The 14,381-nt window shown below is 42.2% G+C and overlaps 3 protein-coding genes across 5 annotated transcripts; 1 reads left to right on the forward strand and 2 right to left on the reverse strand.

Moving 5' to 3' along the window:
- Positions 1 to 386: 386 nt before the first annotated feature.
- tox4a (TOX high mobility group box family member 4 a) lies at positions 387 to 5,532 on the forward strand. Of its 2 annotated transcripts, none has more exons than XM_026374933.2 (9): positions 387 to 876; positions 977 to 1,042; positions 1,147 to 1,440; positions 1,563 to 1,808; positions 1,945 to 2,283; positions 2,392 to 2,472; positions 2,556 to 3,272; positions 4,364 to 4,506; positions 4,598 to 5,532. In XM_026374933.2, the coding sequence occupies exons 1-9, from the start codon at positions 772 to 774 to the stop codon at positions 4,653 to 4,655; spliced, it is 2,049 nt and encodes a 682-aa protein (XP_026230718.1). In that variant the 5' UTR covers positions 387 to 771; the 3' UTR covers positions 4,656 to 5,532. The 2 variants fall into 2 exon arrangements, with proteins under 2 accessions (XP_026230718.1, XP_026230719.1); XM_026374934.2 differs by having other exon boundaries at positions 1,150 to 1,440.
- Positions 5,447 to 9,812, reverse strand: LOC113172109 (E3 ubiquitin/ISG15 ligase TRIM25-like). Of its 2 annotated transcripts, XM_026374936.1 has the most exons (9): positions 9,712 to 9,812; positions 9,450 to 9,593; positions 9,007 to 9,278; positions 8,559 to 8,876; positions 8,089 to 8,181; positions 7,920 to 7,998; positions 7,641 to 7,730; positions 7,141 to 7,197; positions 5,447 to 6,470 (listed from the first exon to the last, which is right to left on the reverse strand). In XM_026374936.1, the coding sequence occupies exons 3-9, from the start codon at positions 9,262 to 9,264 to the stop codon at positions 5,935 to 5,937; spliced, it is 1,431 nt and encodes a 476-aa protein (XP_026230721.1). In that variant the 5' UTR covers positions 9,265 to 9,278; positions 9,450 to 9,593; positions 9,712 to 9,812; the 3' UTR covers positions 5,447 to 5,934. The 2 variants fall into 2 exon arrangements, with proteins under 2 accessions (XP_026230721.1, XP_026230720.1); XM_026374935.1 differs by having other exon boundaries at positions 9,007 to 9,593.
- Positions 9,813 to 10,356: 544 nt separating this feature from the next.
- si:rp71-1g18.1 (C2H2-type zinc finger protein) lies at positions 10,357 to 14,088 on the reverse strand. Its single transcript, XM_026373617.1, has 5 exons — positions 14,061 to 14,088; positions 13,708 to 13,980; positions 13,245 to 13,390; positions 12,949 to 13,021; positions 10,357 to 12,418 (listed from the first exon to the last, which is right to left on the reverse strand). Exons 2-5 carry the CDS (start codon positions 13,964 to 13,966, stop codon positions 11,457 to 11,459), a joined length of 1,440 nt encoding a protein of 479 aa, XP_026229402.1. The 5' UTR covers positions 13,967 to 13,980; positions 14,061 to 14,088; the 3' UTR covers positions 10,357 to 11,456.
- Positions 14,089 to 14,381: the final 293 nt, after the last annotated feature.

Below are 14,381 nucleotides of genomic sequence, written 5' to 3' on the forward strand. Positions count from 1 at the left end.
CACTTTCAGTCGTTTCTAAAACACTAAAAATCTAATACTTAAATCTTTTTACATTGTTCAACATTCACCTAAAACGGAATACAAAATAACTCTAAAGATATTGTTATTCAAGCCTAATTATAGTTTGGGAGTGGGAACGCTGTTGCCTTCAGGGCTCTGTGTAGAGGGAAAATATCTATTCGAACTCGGGAAGGATACGTGCATCTTGTGGTAGTTTCATTTCAGAATTCAAATGAAAATGGAGAAGTGCAACACCTATGCAGCTACTCGGTTCAATTTGTCAAACAAGCGCTGAGTTAAACGGTTTGCAGAAAGTTTAACTAAGAAAATACTCCACCGGGAGGTTTTCGAGTGTTCATAAAAAAATTCCTACAGAGCTTGAATCCAACACTACACTAGCTTTTTCCTTCGGACCGTGAAGGGAGTTAGCTAGCATCACTCCAGCACATGAATGGGTTTATATCAGGCCTTAAGTGAAATTCGCGCCCCGGCTGCGCTGCTGCGTAATATTTTTGCAATACTGTGATTATTTTTCTGTTATCGGCCTTAAATCACCCATTTGCCCCAGTTCGTTGCAAGGTTTCGTGGCTAAGCTAACTTAGCTTAGCATCATCTCCTCGACCTTAACGTTATGCTAACGTTAACAAACGGCAGTGATTAGCTAGCGGCTAGTAGCTTTGGTCAATACTGAGGTAGGCTAGAAACTAGGAAACCCCTTGTCACAAGGTGTACAACCTTCGTGGAAGTTTTCTTAGAGCGAATATTTTCAAAATGGACCTTAATTTTTACTCGGATCTATCGGATGGTTGCGCTCAAAATGTTGATTCAGAGTTTTTGGACACCCAGGCATATGGTGGATACTCTGAAGAAAACAAGGTAAGCTAACTTTCACTGGTATTGAATTACACAGGGCAGGTTTGGCTGATAGAAGTATCTAAGTTGGCTAACAGCTAGATGTGCTGATGCTTTGTTTCAGTTTTCTGAAGGCAGCGACAGTTATCTCACCATCAGTGGAGCGGGCCACCCTTTTCTGTCTGCTGAGGTGAGTGGGTCAATTCAGACGACATGAAAAACAGTGCTGAGTTTCTGTGATGACCTCTACTGAAAACTGAACCCTTATTGTTTCTTTTTTTCCCCCACATATAGCAGACATTCCATACTCCCAGTCTCGGAGACGAGGTCTTTGAGATCCCCCCCATCTCCCTTGATCCAGATCCGAGTATCAGTGATGCAGTGTCCCACTTTGAGTTGACAGATGGGTCAGATGGCACCGGGGTACCTTCAGGCTCCCATAGCCTGGTTAGCAACCTGGTGGTGGAGAGCAACGACCCTTCCTTCGCTTCCACTTTTGTGAACTCTGGATCTCAAGGTCTGGAGCAGCTCAGCCTTGGGGCAATGGGCCAGGGTGGAGTGGGAGGCCTGCTGAGCTCCTCTGCTTTGGTGTGTACTTTACCTGGCGATCCTCACAATCACATAGAGTACTGTGTGGTGTGATTAAATATTAGTTGATTGTGAATGCAGATAAGTTGTTAGCATCTGTTTGTGTTCTGATCCCTCCGCAGGAACTGGGGAATTCCAGTGGTTCACGTTTCAGCAGTTCATCCCCCATGACCATTGATGTCCAACTTGGTGACATTGGTCATGGTCTTTTGGGAAGCAGTCAACTGACTACAATTAACCAGTCTGAGCTGGCAATGGGTCTTGGGGGTGAAAACATTAGGCATCATACTGAGACACCGGAACAGCCTTTGTCAGCAACACCATCTCCAGTTGGTTCCCTGCAGGATGAGGACATGGATGACTTCAAGGTGAGGGGTTACACCTGTGGATGGTGGCATCAGATTTGGCTTTCATCCATCACAGTCTTCTATTGTGTTTTGGATTTTATGTTGTATTTTTGATCATGAAGCTAAAATCTACTCTCCTCTCTTTCTAATTTTCCAGCGGAGTGTGCTGGTAGACTCCCCCATGTCTCTCTCATCTTCATCCATCCTCTCCCACATGTCCTCCCACCCGGCTCCCCTATCGTCTGTTTCCCCAGCTACAGCCAGGAGGGGTGGGGGGAAGCCGGCCACGCTCGCCTCAGTGACTGCAGCAGTGGGCGCAAAAAAGGGAAGGAAGAAAAAAGATCCAAATGAACCACAGAAGCCAGTTTCAGCGTACGCCCTGTTCTTCAGAGACACCCAGGCAGCCATTAAGGGCCAAAACCCCAACGCCTCTTTTGGAGAGGTGTCAAAGATAGTGGCCTCCATGTGGGACAGCCTGGCTGAGGAACAGAAACAGGTATATGCACACATGCTTATAGTGACACTGTGTATTCTCACTTTGAGATGGAATCATTTTAAATTCTTTATCTTAGGGTAAAATTACATTGGTGCTTCTCTTCAATAGGTGTACAAGAGAAAGACTGAAGCAGCTAAAAAGGAGTATTTGAAAGCACTGGCAGCTTACAGAGCCAACCAGCTCTCACAGGTAATGCCATATTATCCACTATAGGTAAACTAGTTTACTACTTATAGAATATTTTATTTCAACTTGGTCTGTCTGTATTCTAGCCTGCTACTGAGGAGATGGAGATCGCACCTTCACCACCCCCATCTGCAGTCAACCAGACAACTGCAGCCCTTCCCTCTGCTGGGCACCAGGTCACTCACCCCGCAAACAACAACCTGGAAGAGAACACGATCACCAACATCTGTGCCTCTAACATCATCCTGGACGTGCCAGAGAGGACCACACGTTCCCGCACGGGTGCTAACAAAGCCTCCGCTCCAGCAGCAGTAGTCCCCTCGTCCCAGACCATCACCAAGATCATAATTTCAAAGCACATGTTGCAGGCAGGAGGTCAGGTGGTGACAGTGTTGCCCGGAGGTGTCCGCGCTTTGCAGCCCACGCTGCTTGTGTCTGGCACCTCTCGCCAGCCGCCTCCGCTGCAGCAGATGCAGAACGCACCGCCTCCACCGCGGCTCCAGCAAATGGCACCGGCACCTCCACCCTTACAGGCCAAGCCTCGAGAGGGAAGCACCACGGCAGGCCTCCCTGCATCCCTCACGGCTACACCTCCGCCTCCACTACAGATAAAAATAGTTCCTGCCTCCTTGCAGGGAACAGAGGCTCTGCCAATTATTGTCCCAACTACAGCAGCTGGATCAACTACTGCAACAACATCTGCACAGTCTGCACCTGTTGTGTCAGTGCAGGTGGTGAATTCTGCTGATGTGCCGAGCAATCCAGATGAGGATGAAGTTACAGAAGTGCTGCCTTCAGAAGAGGTAAATGTTCAGCTGAACTCATTGCTGTGATTTGCTTTTGTCAGCTTGGTATGATTGTCTTACCCAAGTTCAGATATTTCAGTTATTTTAACTGGGTTTAAATTTCCCAAGTAACTACCAACACATCACTATTTTCTGCTTCACATATCAGAAGATATTAAAATGTCTTCTTCCTATTCACTTCTACAGTAGTGGCTGTATATTTGGGACTTTTTATGCCTGTTTTGTTAGTTTAACCAACAGCATTGAATGAGTGAATGTAATTAGGATTATTTTGTTGCTTATCTAGAAACCTTAAAGTGAAACCAAATCCATAAACTGCCCAAATTAAATGATGTTAGCTTGTATTGCAACATAATTAAATCATAGCTGTGCTCTCGGATTTTTTTTTTTATAACTTTAAGAACAAGAGTTGAATGCAAATCACCTGTGACTGTGAAAGTACCACTGTGTCTGTCTGTTTTTTTTTTTTTACATATAATTATATCTGAAATGTCAAACACCTGGCTAGTTTGTAAATTTGAGGAAATCTCATGCCACATAACCACAATATGTCTGGTTCAGATCAATCTGAGAACGTTGGTTGTGTGTCAAAATCTTTTTTGTTTCCTGGCTGGCTTGTTACTCCCAACTATCAAAATTATCAAAAAATATATAAAAGACAAAAGAACGGCTCTAACAATAATGTGAAAAATGGCTTCAGTGATAATTTTTTAAAAAGCATACGTAGCAGAATGGGAAAGAGAAATCCACGGTAAACAAACGCTTAAGACATCTGGCACCATAAATATTGCTGTTCACTCAACCACTTACTGTGAAAATTGATGTTAACAAAGTTTACATTTCACTTGAAAAAGACATTAAATCTTTTATTTTTCTTAGTTAATGTAAAAAAATTACATTTGCATTCACTGATTTCAAGCTGTAAAACATTTAAAAAGTAACAAAAAAAAAAAGACTGTTCATATAGATGTCTGTTTATGTTAAGTGTTAATGTTCTCCTCCATGAGGAATACACACTGGTGTCATTTTATCTCCTGCTGCATACAGAAAATACCAAGTACTAATGTTAATGTTGCTCTTCTTCTCAGGATGATATGGAGGTGAATGGATCCAGTGATATAGGAGCTACGAAGAGTGTGTGTGTGAGGGCCGGGTGTAACAACCCAGCAGTAGACAGTCAAGACTGGGACAAAGAGTATTGTAGCAACGAATGCGTGGCCACTCACTGCAGGTGTGTAGACGTTTGAAACAACAACACTAGCATATGTGTATGTTTCCCGCAAAAATTCTAAACTTTAATATTAATATGTTCTGTTTTGCAGAGATGTATTCAAGGCGTGGTGCTCCATCAGGAATCAGACCATGGGAACAGTGAAGTAAAGACGAGCTGCTGCTACTCATCACATCGACTGAACATTAGTTTTTCACTCAGAGTCAGTGTTAATAGTTACAGAACGGGTGCAGATACGTAGAAACAAAGCGTTTCCCTGCAGATGCCCGACTGTCGTAGTTCTCGCACTGTTTTGTATAGGTACTGTACACACTGACAGTTGACTGACAGGACAACGGCACTGAATTAGAACAGCCATTCCAGCATGGTGTTGCATTGTAACTAGAGAAATGTCTGCTGCGTGGATGTTTATGTAGCGCTACGTTTGACTTTATATTGGGATTTTAGTCGGGCATCGATAGATGTCAAGGCAGCTAGAGAAAAGATTAGCACAATGAAGTATAGAAGGAGCGACATGTCACAACAGCGCTGTTCTTAGATATTTTTATTAAAGCCCACACAGATCTCTTCACTAGAAATTGTAAAATCTTTTGGAAAAAGCTAAAATAGATGAGTCTGTTTCTCAAAGCTTCTTTTTTCCTCTGGCAGACATTTTTATTGCAGACTTGACTGTACAGTGCTTACTACCTTTGAAATTCATGCTCTAAAGTTTTGATGTCATATCTCTTGCTTTAAGTGAGAGAAACCAGAGACATTATTCCTCTTTACTTAGCAGAGAAAGTATCTTTGAGAAGACAACTATTTGTATCACTGTATGCCTTGTTTGTTTTTTTTACTAAGCATATTGTCCATCCAGGCTAACTGTAGCCTTCCTTTTTTGTAAAACAGTCGATGCAGATCACTGTCCGTTGCAAAATTGTTTCCTGTTCATGTTTGAGTCTTTTTTTTTTTTCTATCTTCCTTTAATATGAAACATCATTCCTGTGGCATATCGCAACTTGAATTCATAAACAATTGAACACTCTTCTTCAATTCTATACACTTTGTTTTACTTGTGTCATGATGGATAAAGTAAATTGTCAGTGGCTGGCTGGTGTTCAGCAAAAGCTACAGAGATCCAGGTTGTTTTAATTTATCTCTAAGAAGAGAGAAGCTGAAATAATAATCATTCCACACTTAGGTTAGTTATTTAAATGTAGACTTAAGGTAGCACAGTCTTCCAGGGCCAGAGGTGACAGTCAAATGGAAAAAGTGACTCAAACATCCTGCACATACCTTCAAAAACTTCACTATATAAAAATATACCAGAGATAAATCATTTTCATTTTATACAGAAATGCAGTCAGGTCCACATTCAGAGCAAGCTACTGGACTGAAGGCAGTCTGGGTCCAGTCTGAGCTGTCTGATGTGATCATATGTAGGATTAATCATGAGGCTTTAACAACACAGGCTCTACTTGGAGGCTCCATTTGGTAAAGTCCCAAACCCAGGCAGGCTGGCTGAGTCAGTTCCGCCTTGAATTCGTGCAGGCGATGCGCGATGGTGGACTCCCCAGAAGAGAATGTGATGTTCCCCTTCTCAAAATTAACCGTCACTGCTATTCGGCTGCTCTGCAGTGTTACAGAGAGAGCTGTTTTTCTTCTGTTATGCTGAGCGAACAGCTTGCCTTCGGCGTCATGTGTTAGGCACCAGGACTCAGTGTTGTTTCCAAAGAAGCTGCTGTCTTTGCTCTTACGTTGGATGCTCTTGTAGGACACCGCGATGTCCCAGTGTCCCTCAGCCTCCACCTCCCAAACGTGAGTACCGGAGGAGAAGCACTGAGTGGAGAGGACCTGCGGGGCTTCATCAAAGCGGCTGTTACTGTCAGGATAATCCAACTTGGCTTTCACTCGCTCTACTGACTGGAGGTCAGCAGAGACTCCCAGTAAAGGGCTGACAGTGTCCAGGTCCAGCGCAAGAAATCCTGGGACAGAACACACATTTATGGGATGAGATGAAAGCAGTGTTCGGCAAACTTTGGATGAATATTGCTCTGTAACTAATATTATCCAGTTTTCTGATTTTATGATTTGTATGCTACATTATGTCTCTACATGCGTTTTCATCCAGTTTTGTTGTACATAAAAGTCCACTGTGTCACATGAAACTGGTAATGCTCAGTATTTGTTCTGTATACACAACAGAGTTTGATCTTTCTGTCATTTACTGTCTGCTTATTTTCAGAATGAAATTTTAAGAAACATAATCGCTGTGTTTAAATGTACTCTAGTATCTCAGTTATTAAAAGTTTTAGGTCGTCCTTAACTAACTTAAGGTGGAAATGCTTAATATGGAGTGGTAAATGCAGCAGTTCATCCTTAACAACTGAGATAGACAAAGCAGATGATCAGAAACCTGGATAATATTCAAAACATGACAACAGGGATGTGAATAACCAGGGCTCTCCATGATCCATGCTAACTTCATATGCTGAATATGACCAAAACTAATGCACATTGGCGGCTAATTTGCTAAATTGTGATTTCAACTTCTATACTGTCAACAATCTTACTGTGCACAACAGTTCTCTTTGACAATCTCTCCAACACAAACATACTTCAGTTCTCTTCAAACATCAGATTCAATTTTCATACCTTTATCATCTGTTTCTGATGGTTTGTGGCTCTTTGTTGGGTGATCATTCAAAAGTTCTATGTAGGAATTAAAAATAGTTATTTGGAGCATATTCATTAAAATAAACAGAATTACACAAGTTAAAGGTCGATGGCATCCGGAGGAGGCTAAGTAGAGCATGTCATCAACAGTTACAGTACAAATCCTCATAATAGAACTCTTTTGATCCTTATGGTGTGACACCCTGTCAATTGTATTAAAGGGCAACTCTCCCATGTTTCAGCTTGTTTTCTATAGTTCTAGTTTGGCCAGGGCATGCGTGCCATTCAAGTGACTGCCAATAATAAATATCTAAGTCCAGATGATGGCATCTGCTTGCTCACACTACAGTGGTTTTAGTCTTGGTTGATCTGCTCCTTCAGAACTCCTCCAGGTGACATTATCTCCAAGGAATGTTTTTAAATTAGGCTTTATACAGTTTGTTGTCATGTCAGCAGACAGCAGAGACCTGATTTAGTACCTGCAATGGTGGAATAGATGTGATGCACACGGTTCTGCTGCTTGTCCAGTGCTTCTGTTAGCGTCTGGTTTTCCACAGAGTAGTTGTACGCTGGTTGGAAACAAAGACAGGTGTCACAAAACCCTAACTTCAAACCAAACATAAACCTAGATCCAACCTTAATGCTAAAACATTCCTTTTAAATTGTAAGACCCAGCCAGAATGCCTGCAAAGATGGCACTGAACTAATATTTGTGCACATAGACATGGAAAGACATGTACATGTAATCAGCCTCTTACCATAATACAGAACTATGAACCACAGACAGAGCAGCACCACTGTCACATTGTTGAGGCACATGTCGGCAGGATTCCGTTTCTGTCACAAGGGAAAATTGTTTTTGTTCTGCAAAGTGTTTAAAACAAACTATAAATGCCAGATATTGATCATTTAGGAAATGGAGCTCACTTCACGTTGGATGTCTCCATTCAGTTTCCTCACAGAGTCGGTGGATTCTCTGATTTGCTCCCTGAGCACTGTGAACTGCTGTTCCATGTACTCCTGTCAAATAAACACACAGTTACAGTATAGCTCTGCCTTACAAATCTTCATTAGGTCTGTTTCACTGAACAGTATTTAATTACAGACCAGTAATTCTCATGAACCCAATTAGGCATTAAAATAAGCTTATTTGGAGTTTTGCAGTGCAGCATGAATCTGTAAAAGTTTATAGGTGGGTAAGGAGTGAATGTGGGGAGTGCAGCTGAAAGTCTCATTCAGATTATCTGGGACCAGAAAATCCAGTTTCTTCATAGCGCGGCGAAAGACAAGTTTTACAAAAAGCTGCAAAAAGCTGTAACTACCTATGCCGTCTTTCTAAAGGAGATGATTGTGTAATGTGGTGTGTGGGAAAAAAGAAAAGCGTTACTTAAACTCACTGTCATCTGTCTCCTCAGGACAGTGGAGGCCTCGGTGGCCAGGCTGTGCTGCTTGCTCTCCAGGGAGCACATGTTGCAGATGTAGCGCCTGGACGCGTTGCAGTAGTACTTCAAGACCTTGTCTTCATGCTGGGGGCATTTTCTTTCTTGGAGGTCGCCCAGAGGGGTGAGCAAGGGGTGTCCTGTGAACACGGGTAGCTCTGTGTGGGGCTTGACGTGCTCTTTGCATAGTGACACCTCACACTTCAGACATGTTTTAATGGCCAATATTTCCCCCTCGGGGCAGAAGTCACAGTACACTGTTTTTGTCTGCACTGCCTGCTTACAAAAATCAGAAATGAGAAAATTAAAAGAAAGGATATTTAAGTATATATCTGCATTTGAGGATTAGCTTTAACACTTTATAACTACTTAATCACAGTCAAAAAGAAGTTCTTCAAGCAGGTACCCTTCTCCTCCTGGTCTCCCTGAAGTCCTCTGCAATACTGGCCAGCACGTAGTTCTTCTGTACCCCCATGGCTCCTCCGAAATCAGTCCTACAGTCTGGGCAGCGGAAGGGAACACCTGAGGAGTGATCCATCAGGTTTTCCAGACAGCCCATACACAAACTGTGTCCACAGGGCAGCTGCCGAGGGTCCTTAAAGATGTCCTGACACACTGGACACATCAGCATCTCTTCAAGGCAGGTGTTCTCTGGATTGTCCATTCTTGATCACTGTCCTTCAGAGTCCCAAAGCCAGAGGAGAGCAGACAGGAAGCAGTTAACTGCAGTTTGTACAGCACCTGGCTGCTGCCTTCAGGACCACTTTGTATTTTGGTTGGTTTGAACAGCGTATGTGCCCCAGCACAGTATCATGAGAGCTAAGAGCTAACCACTACAACGATTCCTACCTTCCAAGTTAAAGCCGAGTGCAGGCCCTCACTGTTGATCGAGCTCTGTCTTCTGTACACACATCGCAAAAAGCGAAAGCAAGCTGTGCATATGTTGGCACTTCCTGGTGGGGCGGGGCCTAAGAAGAGGCGGCTCAAGCGTAACTATAAATATAATAAATATGAAATACAAGTTTAAATGTTGAATAAAAGGGTTTTATCAAACAGATCTTATCAGATACTGCAAAGATAATACACCGAATGCCTTAAAGTAAACACCCACCTGTTTAGAGATATTTTAGCCTACGAAAAACAAGTTTGTTAACGCTTTTCTTTTCCTTTATCAAACCAAACTCATTTAGTTAAGCTTTGTTTTAATGTGCTCGATAAATGTCATGGCTCAGTGACGGAGGAAGCATAAATCTTATCTTTCCTGCTGGTCATAAAGTCCCTCACACTCATTGAAAACACCTGTGTGGCTTCAGCATGTAGTCTGTAACCCTAATGCAACACACGGATTTCTTTCGGTAACTATTTAGCCATAAGTCAGCTAATTGTTGAAACATAAATATATTTACCTGCTCCTTCTGTCTCTTTCTTCACTGTCCGTCGTTTAAACGTCGAAAGATCCGCTCGGAAATGTCACTATAATGTTGGCTAATGTTAATTTAGCATAGTTTTCTACTCACTAGTACATGTCATATAATGGCATTATTGATTTTACAATTACAAAATAAGTGTAAGCAGTTACAGTTAATTATAAACATTCAATTAAATTCCCTTAATTGTAAGAATTTACTAGTTTTGGTGGTTGTTTTTAAAATTAAAACATTCAGACCACCTTTAAGAAACACAGTAATCAGTGTTGAGTACTGAAGTTTACACAGCCCGGTTTAAAAGTGTGTTTTTTATTACCTTTCGGCTTTATTGCCCAGTTTAAAGCATTTTTCTATCAAGAGTAATTAAATGTAATCACAGTCAGTCACCTTCCTGTGACACATACGACAGATTACATTTGGTAGTTTTCCAAAAGGTCAGAGGTCAGGCAGTCCTCTTTGAGCCGTCCTGGAGAAGGATAAACAACAGCCAAAGCTATTTTACTCAACCTGGCAACTCATTATTTTACAGACCATTAACTACCAGTGCCAGTTTATGCTTTATTAAAAAGTTATGTCTTTCCTCTATTCTAAATATAACATGAGCATAAGGTTCATACAACATAATAACAAAATAAGCTGCTGGCAAAAAACGTTTATTTTACTAATATACAAGAAAGATGTAATCTACTGTAGCATCAGGAATATAAAAAGATGAAAACAGCCATTTGTCAATGTATCAATGAGTATCTGTGTATGAGTAATATAAATCCTTATGAAATCATCTTTCAACAAACAATATGACATTGCATTTCTTGAACCGTATGTGAGCTTATCACAGCACAACTGCTTTCAAAGTGTTTTTAACATCATGGATTTCTTATAAAGTCAGCATGGTTACATACATTTAGGAAATATAACATGAAAACAAAACCAAACACTTTGATAACACACGTGAGGGTAAAGTAAACAAACAAACAATAAAATAATACTACAGACATCAAAACAAACATCAGAACTTTATATATAAGTTTGACACAAAAACGTTTGGCAGTTAATGATCAGTACTTTAGGTTCCTCTTTTGAGTAGTTGTACAACTCTTGCACACAGTCCCTGTTCCAGCACTGGTCCACAATCACAAGAAGCAAATGTAAAGCCAGGAATGAGGAAAACTGTAATTAAGACAAAAATATCAGTAGTAATTGTATTTAAAAACCAAACTGACAAAAAAACACCAGAATACAACACCATTATAGGATATAAAGTATAATGCTTTCTGAAATAGCTACAAATCTGTTTCGGTCATCGCTTTGACTTTTCTTTGCTCAACTTTACAAAACAAGTGTTTACAACGGTAGTTTAGTGTTTTCACTGTGAGGTAGAAAATGGAGCAACCACCACAACCAGCCACTGACAGCTGGTTCCCTACAGCTACAAACCAGCAATAGTCCTGAATGAAGTGGTGAAAAATCCGCACTGAGCCAGTTTGTGCTTCTCCAGGTTCCTCATGATCCTGAACATCTTCCCACACGTGGCGCAGTTGTAAGGCTTCTCTCCGGTGTGAAACCTTAAGTGTGCTTTCAGATTTTCTCGCAGACGGAAGCTTTTGCCGCACTTAGTGCAGGTGTGGGGCCTCTCCCCTGTGTGGAACCTCAGGTGTCGACGGAGGCTCTTCCTTAGTGCAAATGTCTTGGAGCAAGCAGAACACGAATATGGTTTTTCTCCCGTGTGAAAGCGCCCGTGCCGTCGGAGGACCTTTCTGCGTTTGAATGTTTTTCCGCAGATGCTGCAAGAGTATCCATCGCGGGAGTGGGCGACAACCTTTTGGAGACGCCAAACACTGTTTCCGCACGAAGTGAAGCAGCAGATGCGATGGCCTGTGTGAAGCCCTTGGTGGCGACGCAGGTCTTTGGGCAAAGGCCAGCCGGCTTTGCAGTTAGCAACAGCATCCTGAAGCTTTGTGTCTGACTCGGGCACTGTGAGGATGTCCACCAGCTGTACTGCACAGGGACGTATCAACTTTTGATCTGTCGAAGTCAACTTCAGTCTCATGTGGAGGTTGTTCTTTGTCTCCTTTGACGTATGGATCCGTTCCCAAACCCCAATCTGTGCAGGAGTCACAGCTCCATCAGATGGGGACGGACTGTAGGCGGTGCCCTTAGCGGTGCTGACACAGCCTTGCTGGGGCTCGGCTTGAGCCGGCTTCTCTGAACTGTCAGGTCTGGGAGCTGGAGACTCCGGCTTAAGAATTAATGGGCAAACGAACTTCACCCTTCCCTTATAAGTAATATCGCTTACGTCTGGCTGGATCACAAGAGGCTTTTGTTTAGCTGGAGAGGTTTGTGTTGATCCATATGTTGATGCCTCTGTCCATGGCTCTGGCTCTTCAGAGACTGAAAAAACAATTTAACTGTACATTACCACCATTTTTGGGTTAGTTTATTGTCCTGCAAAGCTTATTGTTCAGATGCACTGATATCATGTGCAGCATTGTCTAAATGGAATCTACTTTTAATAAATACTAAGGATACTAGCAGGGGACATGTAGCAATGTTGCAGTTCCTCACAGCTGCCACTAGGGGTTAGTAAAAAGTCATATTTTACTACCTTTCACCTAAACTGGAACAAATTTCTGATACAAGTTTGAAATGTTTGACATGAAAGGTTGCATCTAATGTTTGTTTCTCTTCATTTAAAAAACAAAATCTAAATGCAAATATTTAGATTTTCTATATCCCTCCTATTGTATATGAATATTAATGATATGATAAAGAATTATAGTCAACTCTTAAAAGAGAAGACATTAACAGGTGCAGAAATAATGGACTAAAAAAACAGAAAACAATATTATCTTCTTCATGGCATACACACAGTCGATGAGTTATGCAGTATTCACCTAATTTAAAATGTGCAATGTTCTTACCATGCAATGTAACATCTGTTTGGGCATCGTTCTCAGTTTCAAGGACATTTAACTCCACCGTGTCAGCCAAAACCTGATTAAGGAAGAGACATAACATATTTGCATGCTGGTGAAAAGGTATTGGTCATGAAAACTATGATCATCCAATCTGGCAACATCTTGCAATAAAAAGCTAACATGACGTATTGTGCTGCAAGACCAGTAAAAAAGTCAAGTAATAAAACTGCTAGTAGTTTCACTCTGCTTCTCTCTGTTCATTACATGCGTGTTTTACACCCCAGTAAATTCTTACTGACCTGTTCCTTCAAAGGCGACCACTCGGGGTCAACGTGGCCATTCTTTTCATCCAGGAGGATTTCTGATGGAATGAGGCACCCGTCCACCACCTTCACCTCCTCCTCGCACTCCCTCGGACAAGCATCATCTGAGAGGAAGGGAGGACCTGTGAAGGGGGGAGGGGGTTAAGACAGAGGCCCACATACATTCCTTTAAACTTTGCAATCGGGGAATACCCTGCAGGAGTTAAGTGCAACATAACAAACCATGCAAACGCACCCAGTTTGTGCAGGAACGAAATGCACGTATGCATCAAAGTAATTGTTTGTTGCGTGCATAAAAACTCCACTAGACCATGTTCTCACTTTGTGATGCAGTTCAGCTTATACGAGCAATACGTCTCCACTCCTCATGCATCCATGCAGACTAGCCGTGCAGGCGAACCGGAAGTCTTAGCATTTAAGCTAAAAAAAGATCACATACCAGAAAGCTGTGACGGCGGATTAATGTCGTCGTCCACTTGCACTCCGACGCTGCGTTTTGTGTCTGCAGTGGACAAATTATCCAGCGCCTCGAAGGTTTCATTTTGCTTCTTGTCTTCGGTGCGGCCCACAGCCACATTCACAGCCGAGACTCCGTATCTGCTCTCAAACAGTTTGGTCAGCTCCACCGTGGCCGCCTTAACGAGCGCTCCCAGCACCGACTCCACCTGCGCCTGGAGGTCCACGGTGCCCGCAGACATTCTGGGAGCTCTGCCTGTGCAGAAGCCAGAGTTTGTGGAAACAAAAAGGAACAATAAAACGGAAGCAGAAAAATTAGCTGATATTTTTATTTACCAACGACAGCCACATGGTTTGAGAAAGAAGGGGCGTGTCTCGGACTGGCGCAGGCGCGTCAAACACTAAAGGTGCGGTCATCGTGAGGCGTGGAGGGCGGAGCAAAAAAAAAAAAGATGAGAAGAACTTAACGACTTAATCTGAGTTTACATTTATTTTTTCAATACATAAAAAGAGAGCCTATGTGTTTATTGTATTTTAGCTTGAATTTTCGCTTTCTGTGTGTGTTTTTCGAATTAAAGATGTGAGATATCATCACTCTCTGTCAGATTGGTTATGGTGTTCCACAAGGACCTCTGCTTGGACCTATACGTGTCACTT

This window comes from Anabas testudineus, chromosome 17, assembly GCF_900324465.2.
Source record: "Anabas testudineus chromosome 17, fAnaTes1.2, whole genome shotgun sequence".
NCBI classification, from domain to species: Eukaryota; Metazoa; Chordata; class Actinopteri; order Anabantiformes; family Anabantidae; genus Anabas; species Anabas testudineus.